At 48.6% G+C, this 12,823-nt stretch overlaps 1 protein-coding gene across 2 annotated transcripts in view; it reads right to left on the reverse strand.

The window, feature by feature from the left end:
- The window catches only part of FAM53B (family with sequence similarity 53 member B), a 44,332-nt gene that overhangs the window by 10,994 nt on the left and 20,515 nt on the right, over positions 1-12,823 (reverse strand). For both annotated transcript variants that reach the window (XM_056494274.1, XM_056494275.1), the window contains exon 4: positions 6,430-7,070. In XM_056494274.1, coding sequence (XP_056350249.1) covers positions 6,430-7,070 — 641 coding nt within the window. The remainder of the gene's footprint in view (positions 1-6,429; positions 7,071-12,823) is intronic.

Here is a 12,823-nt window from a genome sequence, read left to right on the forward strand (position 1 = left end):
TAGGGCAGGGTTAGATGGGATTTTGGGAAGAAATTGCCTGTGAGGGTGGGGAGGCCCTGGCACAGGGTGCCCAGAGAAGCTGTGGCTGCTCCTGGCAGTGTCCAAGGCCATGTTGGATGGGATTTGGAGCAACCTGGGACAGTGGAAGGTGTCCCTCCCACCTTCAAGCCAGCCAGTTTCTTTTGATTCTCAACCAAAGGCTTTTTCCCACCAAGCCGCAACCTGACCTTTGCAGACTCTCATTCCTGTTTATTTAAAAAACACTGGGGCTTGGAAGCTGGAATCTCTCTCAGAAGTTACATCAATAGCAAACTATTTCCTGGGATACGTATGGAATTTAAAACCTCCAGTTTTTTGCCTATCACTACATTTGGAAATATTTGTCACCGGCTCGAGTGGGTGCTGACGCCAACCAAGATCACTGTACCTCTCCTGCCCTCTCCAGACAGCCTGAAAGGTGCCAAAATTTCAACAGAAAGTCTTCTAACATGAAAATTAGAGATTTTTAACCTCAAGGAAACACTTGGGCACTCAGAGAGGAGAGGTCTCTTCTCCCACCGTGCAGTTTGAAACTTTTTCCCACTCAGTGCCAAGACCAGCCTGAAGCATTTCAAACCGGTGGGCTGCTTACTTCAGCTCTGGGTGTGTACAAATACCTTTGTGCATGGATGCTCATGGAAACTGCCAGTATTCCTAAGTTTGGGAGGAGAAACAAGGCAGAGGGGCCAGCCAGGCTCCCAACCATCATTACACACTGCACTGTGCCTGGAGACCCCCTGGATCTCCAGCCTGGGCTGGAGCTGATTTTAACCCTGAAAAGCACAAGAACAACACATGTTCATTTCAGGGGGATGCTCCTGTGATTGCTGGTGCAGATGACTCCATCCTCTGAAGGCACGTGCTCCTTGTAGGGCAGTGAAGTCACCCTGTGAAAGGCTCTGTCTGTCCAGGCAGCCAGGGAACAACGTCAATGGTCCCCTTGTGCCCAGACCCTTCCCACAACAGGCACAAAGTCCTCTCTATAACTCACCCTCATCAGGCACACTCAGGGCTTCACCCTCACCACCTCCTCAGCTGGTGCCCACTGCTGCCAGCACCCTCTCATCCCTCACAGGGAAGAAGCTGTTTATGAACTCATAACTGTGGGATGCTCTCCATAAGCCATTGAGGTGAAAAGCAATATTGTATTTTAATTGCTTTGTTTATTCTAGAGTAGCTACTCTCTGTCTCATAGACTGCAAGACATTACATAATACAGAGCCTCACAGAAGAGAGGTACTTTGACAGCTGCCTGGGAATTCTCAGTGTCCATGGCCACAACCTTTGTAGAAAATTAAATGGATATTAGAGAAAACTCAGGAGGAAAAGACCAGGAGTGCAGTATTTGTTAGGAGAGATGCAGCTCTTCAAACTGCAACTTCTCTGAAGGCTCACAGAGGGACTAAAACCTTGAGGAGCCATCAGAAATTGGGTACAAGAGCAACCTCCAAGCCTTGATTTGCTACCAATACACAGATCCTACAACTGGGATGAACCAGTATCTCCTCACATCTGACAATTCCTGTCAGCAGTGCAACGCCTTTCATGCCACTGAGATATCTGTGCCTTTCTTTTCATGGAAAGTTGTATTTTCAGACTCTACAGCACCATCCTCCATTTCCAGCCAGGGCTACTCCTCTTTGGGGTTTGTGCTGCATGGAACATAGCTGGGTTGAACAAATACATATACACATTAAAAATCAGGAAAACAGAATGGTTTGAGTTGGAAGGAGCTTCAAAGTCCATCACGTTCCAACTCTGACTTGGGCAAGGACACTTCCCACTAGACCAGGCTGCTCCAAGCTGTACCTAACCTGACCTTAAACATGTACATATATATATACATATATAAAAATAAATTATTAGCCATTAAAAAACCACATCTGTATAAAGGATAACTGTGTTTAGAACTGCTCTAACACAAATTGAAATCTCTCAGTGACCACCACATCAAAATTTTACATGGCAGGAAGCAGAATGGGGAAGAGATAGTGAGGGCTTCTGTGGCCACAGCTGGGGATTACTGCAAATTCCCACTGAGGGTGGCAGTCACTGTGTGAGGGACGTGTCATGTGTCCCCTGCAGCTGCCCAGAGCCTGTGTGAAGGAAGGCAAGCTGCACACACCACCAGCAGGGCTGGCCCATGGCTCAGCTTCCCGTCAGTGACTCAGCCAAGCCACCAAACCAATGTTTGTGCTGCTGTGAGACGTTCGGGCACACAACGCCCAAGATCCCAGGAAATGTTCACACCAGGGTGTCAGAAAGCAGCAGATGTGGAGGTGGGACATGCCAAGTTCCTCTGGAGAAGAATCTACCATACCATGGGGGAGGAAAACCCACCAGGTGTCTCTCCACCACATAGCATCCCTGGCAGAGTGTGATTTTATTTTAGAAAATCCATCTTCTCACCTAATTTACCCAGATGCTTCTGCAAGTGACTTGCAAAGGGTAAAACCACACATTCCTGCCAGAATCAGCCCAGCTAGGAGGACTCCTAGGGTCACCTTTGTGACACTTCTCATCTCCCACTTATTTTAGATTCACCCGCATCAGAAAAAGAAAAAACAGCTCCAAATAATGGAAAAATCTGATTTCAACCATTTCTGGTCATGGCCTGCCAGTACAGATACAATCCCTGGGGTTGTAAGGCCAAGAGCACTGTGCCTGGAAAAGAGATTCATTAACACTCTGCCAGAACAACTGCTGGGATCAGGGAGTGGGACGTGCCCTCTTTGGGCTTGTGCTTCATGTGGAAAGAAGGAATAAAAGCTGAGGCTGGAAAGCAAGCCCAAACTCTACACTGAAATGAGAGGACAGCTCATGTCCTCACATTAAGGAGGTTGGAGATGCCAGGCCAGGTACCCAAACTCTCCTTGACTGGGGTGAAGAATAGAAACCAGCTTCTTCCCACTTCACTTGCCTCCAGGCTCAGGATAATTAAATGACACCTCGTAGTCACTCATTCACCTGACTGAGAACCCCCTGGATCATGCCCAGGGGGCATGAAGGCAAAGAGGCACAAGGCAAAGAGTTCATGTGCATTTAAAAGGAGCAGAAGGATTGCCACGGTGCCTGTGGCTTTTAAAATTTGTTGCTATTTCAATGACAACCATGTGCATGGTTTGGTTTCTGCCCAAAGTTGAAGCCTGTCTGGTTTGGTGCCATATGAGCAAATAATAAAGGGAGGGATAAGGGCTCACCTTCCCTCTCTGGGCTATGGGAATTGCAGACTGAAGAGACACATCCAGGATTTTGAGGAATGAAAGGCAATATTTTCCTAAGTATTTTCCCTCCCAGTCTAACTTCAACGTTTAGATTTCTCTGTTAATTAGCCCAGTTATGTAGCCATGTAATTGCTTCCAGGAGCGACTCCTTCCCCTCCTGCCTGGCCTAAATATTCCTCCCAGTAGGAAGAAAACATTTCTTTCAGGTCAAATTATTTTTATTTTGATTATGGTGCCAGCTTTCAAGCCTACAAACACATGTGGTTACCAGCACAAGTGAAAAATTAACCAATCTGCTGCCAGAGCCAGATACTGATCCAGTACCCAGCACCTCAAAGCTCAGTTCCCAGTTTGACATTAGCACCAGGGACTCAGGGAAAGCCCCATGTCTCATTTTCCCCATCTGAAAAGTGAATACTTTGTGGATAACTAGAAAGTCCAGTCTGGACACTTGGGCTGTCCTTTGCTTTGCCCATTGCACATGAGGTGTTTTTACCTCATATAAACCCAGACTTGAGCACACAGAGTGCAGCCACACAGACATTTGCCAATATTTCAGCTCTTCCTCTGAGATCACCCAGCTTTGCAGTCTCCTGGGCTGGAAGCATCAAAAGCAGCATGGGGGAATACTCAAAAGTGCAAGGTTTTCTCGAGCACATTTATTCCTGCCGAGGAATTAGCTGGCTTTCCTGGCATTCTCATCCCAGGGAGGGCTCTGACCGTGCTCCACCAAAGGCAAGAATGCTCCCCATGACTTGCCTCATCCTGCTCGTCCCTCTGTGCCAGTCCTCCCACGCTGAGAGCCTGCCAGAGCTGCTCTCCAGAACCCCTCAGCTCTGAAACCCTGGCCCTTGCCTGGCTTTGCTTTCTTCCCACGCTGCTCCAGCCCTGCTGCCCCACACCCAGCAGCACATCCCTGCCTTGGGGATTCACCTGCTGCCATGGGCACCTGAGCCCCGCTGGGTTTCCTGCCTGGAAACTGAAAACATCCCTGGGATCTGCTTGGACTGGATCCCATGGGGAGTTCCTTAGTGATGCTGCTGTTGGTTGTTGGTTGTAGCAACCGCAGTGGCTCCGGCCACCCAGCCTGGAGCAGAGGGACAGGAGGGGCTGGGACAGGGGGTGCCCACTGACATTAGCAGAGATGCTGCACCAGGCAACTCCTTCCCCAGTCCTACAGAGCTTGTGCCACACAGTGTGGAGCTTCTGATCCTTTCCTTGTGGTAACACTTCTCCCATAGGAGGAACCGCCCCAACACTGAGCAATGCTGAGTGTTCAGGCATTGCTTTCTCACTTTGGAAGATGTTTTGATGTGGAGGACAGCAGCCAGAGAAAACACAGCTATTCCTCAAGCTGAGGGTTTTCCAGGAACATGGACTGAGCTGCTTTTGGACATCCAAATGATTAGATTTTTTGTCATCCTTGGATCAGTCACCGATGTCAAAGCCACGGTCATCCAAATTATAAACATGTGCCTGGGCTCAGCATCCACTGGAGGGAAAGGGAAGCTCCTGCTCACCCTCAGGATCTTCTTGGCCAAACCCTTTTTTACAAATCAGCCACCAAACTTTTCCCCTTGGACTGATGCAATGGAGAAGCTGCCTTAAAATATCCTCACAGGGCAGCAAAGGTCTGTCCAGCCAGAGCCTGGGCAGTCTCCTCCTTCCCTGTCCTTCATGCCAGAGAACCACAGAATGGTCTGGACTGAAAGGATCCCTAAAGCTCATCTCATTCCACCCCTTACTATGAGCAGGAACACCTTCTACTGGACTAGGTTTTCCCAAGCCCCATCCAACCAGGCCTTGAACACTTCCAGGGAGTGAAATGATGCTTGTCTGCTTGTACAGAGAGAATCAGGGGGCAGTTGTGCTATTCTGCCCTGTGGCTAGTAAAATATAACAATGCATGTATGTGGTTTTTACTGTCCATCCAGCTTATTATCTAATAAAATAGGAGTGGAATAATAAACATTGCTGCTGTGATTTATGAAAAGACAAGAGCAATCCTCATGTTCTTTGCCTGATCTCACCCAAATATGTGACTCCTTCACCCTTTATATCCTCTAAGCTCCTCTGGAGGAGGAAAAGATGATCTCTTCAAACACCCTCTGCACTGCCAAGCACACAACACCATAAAATATCATGTTCTTGTAAGGCAAAAATGCACACACAATGTTGGATCTCACCCATATGGTGAATTTCTCCCAGCAGTTTCCCTGCAGACAACAAGGGGATGCCTTGCACCAGACAGGCTTTGCTGGTTACAAAACACCTTTAAGGCAAACACTCCCAACACAGGTGACTCTGGGATGAAGCACAGCAGGCAACCACATAGAACTGAAACCATGGGGCAAATTTTAAGGCCAGCAAAAGGTGATGACTACCCTGGGAAGTGGCCAGGGTTCCCCTGCTCCCACAGTGAGAGCCCTGGGGCCTTCATAACCCCATTACTTTCATTCCACACTGAGCTGATGGTGTCATTGACTTTGTGACTGTAAATTATTGATGTGGGAAATGTCAAATCATAAAACTGCGGGAAATCTTATGAGTGTGGAAGGGAAAGTTTGTCCTTCAGTGCAGCCTCTTGCTCTGTCTCTTGGTACTGTCCAGTCACTTGGGCCAGCAGGGAGAGGACCAAGGAGCAAAATTCTCCCAACAGATCATGCTTTAGATCTGTTATCTGGCCCTGTGCAGAGGATCGAAGAGGGAGGTTGTGCTCTGTGTTTGCAACTGAAAATGAAATGTGATAACATCTCCAGAGTGGAAAATTACAGAGCCTAAGAGCAAGTAAAGCCTGTAGCAGTGAGAATTCAGCACCTGACAGAGCCAGAGCTGGGTGCCTTGGGGTGCTGCCTTCATCTCAGCATGGCAGGCCCAAGGCTCCTCTCCCCTGAACTCAAAAATGTGGAGTTAAACATATTCCTGCTCAAAACCCATGCCAGAAGGAAATGACAACAAAGGACAGCACTAGGCCTGCAAAAGCCAGCATGGAAGAGAATGCATGAATTTGTCAAAAAATCCAATTAGGATCCATTTAGGAGGGAAGGGGTCATTCTGCCTGGACAGAAGGATGTGTTTCCCCATAACACCCACACTCCTCTTCAGCCCCTCCCTGGAGGCCACTGAAGGCTCTTGAGCGAAGCAGAGAAACCTGAGCCCCTCTTACCTGGGTCATCTTGGCGAGGTCCAGCGAGGGCCGCTGCTCCTGCAGCTCCTCGGGCCTCCTGCGCTTGACTCCCACCTTTTTGTCGTTGAGGACGCAGGGCTGGGAGCGGCTGCGGGCCAGGCCCAGCTGCGGCCTGCAGGCCGCGCCGTACTCGGAGCACGAGCAGGACAGGGACCTCTGCATGTCCCCCCTGTCCCCGCCCTGCCCTCCAGCCGCCGCTTTCCTGGGCTGGCCGCCGCACAGCGGGTTGGAGCGGGCGGGCAGGCTGAAGCTGGAGCTCCTCTGCATGGTGGCCGCGCCGTTGGAGTAGCGCTGGACGCTGCCGCCGCTGTAGCAGCGCCTCTTCTCCACCGGCGTCCACACCTTGGAGCCCAGCGGCCTCCAGGAGGTGCCGCAGCCCGACATCTCGTCCGAGAAGGACAGCGAGCGGCACTGGCGCTTGCTGGGGGGGGCGCAGGGGTGGCCGTGGGGGTCGCTGAGGCTCAGGTCCTTGATCAGGTTGGTGACGGAGCAGGTGGCGGCCGCATCCCTCGGCCACCGCGAGCCCTCCTCGCCCTTGTCCAGGCAGTCCCAGATGCTGGCGGCCGGCTGCTCCAGCTGGAGTGGACATTTCCTGCTGAGATCTCTCCATCTGTCATTTTCTGGTTCAGAAAGGAGAAAGAAAGGAAAGGGGAAAAAAAAAAAAAAAAAACAAAAAACAACACACACGCACGGGCATTAGCGTTAATTAATTCTGCGACTCGCTTTCGACGTCCATAAACAAAAAGAGTAGCATATGGGACGTTTTCCAGTGCAAATTAATTAACTCTTGGAATATGGTTTCCCAAACTGCCAGCAGAGCGGGCTGTGTGGTGTAGATGGAGAGAGAGACAAAGTGACAGTCCCAGCAGGAGCAAAACTGCTAGAAGAAGATAGAAACATGCCTCTGAATATTCCAGGTTGCACTAGCTAAGGGGAATTCAGTGGTGTAAAATGTTGTGGCTATTGGTTATCTCTGTGCTAAACCATGTGTCAGATGTGTGTGGTTTGTCCTGGGCTCCACAACTGACAATTGCCTGAATTTACATCTGAATTTAAAAAACATGAATCACAGAATGGCTGAGGTTGGAAAAGCCCTCTAGGATCATCCAGTCCAACCATTAACCCAGCACTGCCAAGGCCACCGCTGACTCACGTCCCCAGGGGCCACATCCATATGGATTTTAAATCCCTCCAGGGATGAGTACTTCCACAACTGCCCTAGGGCTGCTGTGCCAGGGCTGGACAACCCTTTCCATGAAGAAATTTTTTCTAAAATCCAATCTAAACCTCCCTTGGTGCAACTTGAGGCAGTTTCCTCTAGTTTTGTTACTTTTTTTACCTGGAAGGAGACTCCCTATCTCCTGTCAGGGAGTTGTGGAGAGTGAGAAGGTGCCCCCTGAGCCTCCTTTTCTCCAGGCTGAGCCCGCTCAGCTCCCTCAGCTGTTTTTATCAGACTTGAGCTCCAGACCCTTCCCCAGCTTCCCACTGGGAAGAGAGGATTCAGGAGGATGATCTCATTCCCACACACATCCCACTGCCAGCAAAAGAAGAAAGCAAAGCACCCTCAGGGCTGGGCTGCCCTGCAAAGGCCAGGGCTCTCTGCAGATCCACCTTCAACGCTCAACAGGAAAACCATGGCAGGACAACCCCGCCGGCTGCTGCAGTGGAAAAAGTCATCAGCCAACAGCCTCTCACCAGTGCCTGTTTTTGTCGTTGGCTGCTGCAAACAGAGCCCAGCCGTGCTGCCAAGTTTCACATGATTGTATCTAAACCATGAGATATTTTGGGGGGCTTTTTTGGGTATTTCCACTCAGGCAACTGAAGGATGAATTAGAAGCCGTGCCCAGCCCGCAGCTGCAGGTACCAGCCTGGTAGGGAAGATGCAACGGTGCAGAACGCTTCTGACAAAGGTTTCCACTCAGGAGGTCAGATTTGGGGCTCCCTTGTACCACTCTTGGAGGATTTTCCCATTTCTCCCTGCCTCCAGCTGCTGCCATAACAGCTCCAGCCACAAACAGCCTGCTCTGCCCACAGGAACCGCACGGCATTTCGGCTGTGCTCTCCTCATTTTAATACACACAATGAAAAGTGAGAAATCTGCGCTAGACAACTCCATCTATGTTTAGATCTTTATTATTTTTCCTCTGTACTATGCTGCCAGCAGAGAGATTTCTTGGGTCAGGTCAGCAGACAAAAGGAACAGAAATAGAAGCCGATTTTTCATGGCAAGCTGCCACGATCCTCTGGCCGGAGACTGTACAAAAGGCCTTGGTGAGGAGGATACGGGACACCTTCCTCTTTCACCCTGCTTCAGCACAAACAGCTATAAATCTTCCAAAGCTGGCAAAGAAAATGGTAAAAGCACCACTATTCCCAGCTCCAGCTTGGGGTTATTTGCTTTTCCCCTTGCACAATGTGAGCTGGCACAGCCTGGCCCCTCCAAGTCCCCAGCAATCACTGACCAGTCCCAAAATACCAGATAGCCCAGAAAATGGGTTTTTAGTGCAAATAGGAAGCAGGTTGCCCTGAAAACATTGAAAATGGAGTAGTCTAAGGGCCAAGGGTATAATTAAAGAGCTCTGGAAAGTCTTATTGAGGAAAAGCAGCTGGTTTTCTGCTCAGTTTTTAGAGACTAAGATTCCCATCCTGTGCACGTTGATAACGATAATTGCACTGGAGCCATTAATTCTGCTGCAGTTAAACATGTATTAATTTTCTTAAACTACAAACCTCAGCCTTACCCTGAGGCAGCAATTTGTTCCAGGATAAAACCCACCACGAGAAGCCCTTGGTCTGCAAGTGAGCTGCCTGGCTGGAAAACTCTGCCTACTGGAAAACAAAAGGACAACCAGAGCATGCTGTAAGTGCAGCCTGAGGGGCTCTTGCCCTGCTTAAACAGGTCCTTCTTGGCTGTTAGTGTCCCTGGATGAAATAGTTTCTGGATTTTGACTTAAAACTGCAAAAATAAACACTGACACCTTCACAAAACTCAGCTGTTCTCTCACAAAACCTTCGCCACATCAAACAAATCCTCGTGGTGCTTGTGGACTGGAGTCACATCCCAAAACTGGGGAGATGGGTGCTGTCCTCCATCCTTGAGAGCTTCGCACTGCCCCAAGGAGAACAGGAGCCACTCTCAGAGCATCATAGGCAGGTTTCCAAGGGCTGAGCTGCAGGTTTTGCAGGAGCAGCACACAGACACATCAGGCACTTTGCAGCTCAGTGATGGCCCTGGCTTTTTAAATGACTGCTGTGCTCCTCTGGTGACACAGAGTAAATTTTAACGACCACTCATAACCACAGAGAAGGGTGTAAAACCAAAATGCTGACACAACTTTAACTACAGCCACACAAATGTGCTGCTATAATATTTTTACAGTTCCTTTTTATACATAATGCATGATCCTTCTGCTCAAGTTTCCCCTACGTTCTTTTCCCATGAAATAATTTACATTAATACATAATTTACTATGGCAACTTGTAAAGCAATTAGGAGTTTCAATCAATTTTTCTTATCTTTTTTGGCAGATAAATTCTGTTTGGAACCTAACCCAAACATTTGTCTGCACACAGGTGCACATCCAATTCCTTTTTTTCTTTTTTCTGTGTTGTTCAAGTTGAATTTTGGTCTCACAGTCCCTGTGCACAGGGGAAAAGCCAGCCTGCATTTTCCACTGCCCTCTATTTATGTTCAGGAGATAATTTCTAAGTGTGGAACACATTTAATGGTTGTAATTAGCTGATGGCAGTGCTAGGGAGCTTTCCTAGTGCAGAAATGAAATGAAAATACGATGGGCAGAGCTGTGCTTCAATGGAAAATGAAAACAACAGCCCCAAAATCTACTCTGGAGATTAAACACATCTGTGGGCTGTGGGCTCCTTGTGCCAACAGCCTGCACAGGGGAGGGAAATCCCCGAGCTCCACAGAGAAACGTGCCCAGCTCTTCAAAGGGATCCTCTGGAGAGGTGTCCCTGCTCCAGCTGCACCTCACCAGAATTCCCCACACAGCTTTTTCTCTTTGTAGGGTGGCTGTGTTTGAATGTGCACCAAGATGTTCTTCACTGGTGGCTTTCCAAAAAAATCCCAAAATTCCAGAAAACCCTGGGTCACAGAGAGGAGGCATGCAAGCCTGACAGGCAGGTGCTTTCAGGATGCATTCATCACCAGCACGAAGGGTTGACAATCTTGGAGGTCTTTTCCAACTTTAATGATTCCATGAGCAGGCTTTTCTCCTGGTTTCACCCAAGGATGGTGAAAAGCCACTTCCAAGAAAAAGCAGTGCAGCAGTGAGCCCAAGGCTGCAGCCCTGCCCTGGCATGCAGGGAATGATGGCATTGCCAAACGAGGTGAGGAGTGACTGAGAGTGCCAGAGCACAGACAAGCTGAGCTGTGTGCCCATCCCTGCTCTGCTGCAGCACTCTAGGAGGACAAACTCTGAGAGAGCCCTCCAAGGGAAAATGGAAATGGTGGCTGCTTTGAAAGGAGAACTTCCCAGAGGATGAGTGCAGGATCTGTCCCCAGTGGGCTCAAAGCCATCCTCCTCCTCCTCCCTTTTACAATCAGGGCTGGGATCCTGCATGTGCAAGCACCTCTTCACTGCCTCAATAAAACCCTGCCTGCAGCTTCCCTCAGAGATAATTTCTTGCTTACACAGAAAGCAGGAGGTCATGGCTGTCAGCACACGCCTACTGAGCTTCTCTTACTAGGTCAGGTTGGACACTGGGGCTGGGAGCAGCCTGAGACAGGGGAAGGTGTCCATGACATGGCAGGAGGTGGAGTGAGATTATTTTTAATGCACCTTCCAATCCAAACCATTCTAGGATTCCATTACTTTTGACTTCCTATATTGGAATTTTTCTGTCTTTGGGTGTATAGCAAAAGACATGGGCAGGGACACCTTCTGCTACCCCAGGGTTCTTCAAGCCCCATCCAACCTGATCTTGAACATTTCCAGGGATAGGGCATCCACTAGCCTGTGCCAGGCCCTCAGCACCCTAATGCCACAATTTTCTAATATGCCACCTTTTCTAGCACAATCACTGATATTTTCACTGGGGACCTGCCACAGAGACTGCTGAGGAAAAAAAAAAAAAAAAAAAAAAAAAAAAAAAAGAGAAAAAAACCCCAAACTATCCATCAACAGGACAATTCTTACACTCCTGGGTGTTTCAAGGACCCATCAAGGAGAAGGGAAAGCAGTAGTTGTTGAATTTATAGTTTTAGGCATTTCACCTTTACTCTTCCTCCAGGCAAAGGGCTATATAAAGATAAAACCCAATCTTTTTCATAATATTATCATTTCACTGGCAGAAATATTTCTCACAAATCTAAATACCAGAAGATTATTTAGGTCATTCTGAGAATTGGACCTAGCCACACATCATCCAATATATCAAGTCTTTATAATGTTTACTCAATATACTGAGTTTGGTTACAATCTATAATCCATTTCCAGATTCTTGCAGTGTTTAGTACCTTACAAGAAAAGCTCCAGGGTTTTTGGATGATGCTCTCTCTGGCAGAGGCTGGGTTTCCCTCTCCTCTGCTGTCCCATGGCCATGAGGTCCAGAAATAAGCTGCCTTCCTCCCAAAGCTGCCCTCACCCCAAAGGCACCAGAAAGACTCTTTTCTAAGATCATTTTTTGTCTAAAACCCCAAAAAATCAGCCAACTTCCCTCCAAACCTCCAGCATGGATAGCACTGTGAGTCTTTGCCTCATGTTGTCTGTGCTAGCAGTCCAAACTTCTCTGTGTTTATTTATCTCAATGCTTTCCACCAACAGGGACTTGGCCCTTTGACTTGAAATATTCCCCCAGTTTGGCTTTTCAATAGTAACTTATTTAAAAAGACAAGCAAGTTTCCACACTGGATTAGTCTGTGATTGTTGCCCACATCTGGGGACATCAAGAACACTCAGAGAACATAACTAAAATGAAACCCAAGCCCAGCAATGCCCTCACATGAGGGAAGGACAGGCTCCCCTTGACTGGGCAGGACAGAGACCACAACAGGGCAAGCTGAGGTCAAGGAGGTGACAGTCAGTTCCCTCAGAAGGAGGATAATTTGGCAGCACAGCAGCACTATGAAAATGAAGAATGCTCTGTAAAAGCTCTTAAAGACAAGCTGCTTCTCAATTAGGCAGAGACTGTGTATCTGCTGAAGAGCCAGTGCCACAGTACAGGACAAAACCATCTAATTTGGGTTCTTTGTTCCTCACTCGTGTTTGAAAGGCAGGAGAGAGGGGATGGGCTGTCTCTACCCCTTCTTGACTTTGGAGCTGGTGATTTTTATCTGAAAACGACCACAAATGCTCTCCATCTCCCCACACTTCCAATGGCTGGAGCTATCAGAGAGCTTGGGAGACATCTCCTG

This window comes from Oenanthe melanoleuca, chromosome 6, assembly GCF_029582105.1.
Source record: "Oenanthe melanoleuca isolate GR-GAL-2019-014 chromosome 6, OMel1.0, whole genome shotgun sequence".
Lineage (NCBI taxonomy): Eukaryota > Metazoa > Chordata > Aves > Passeriformes > Muscicapidae > Oenanthe > Oenanthe melanoleuca.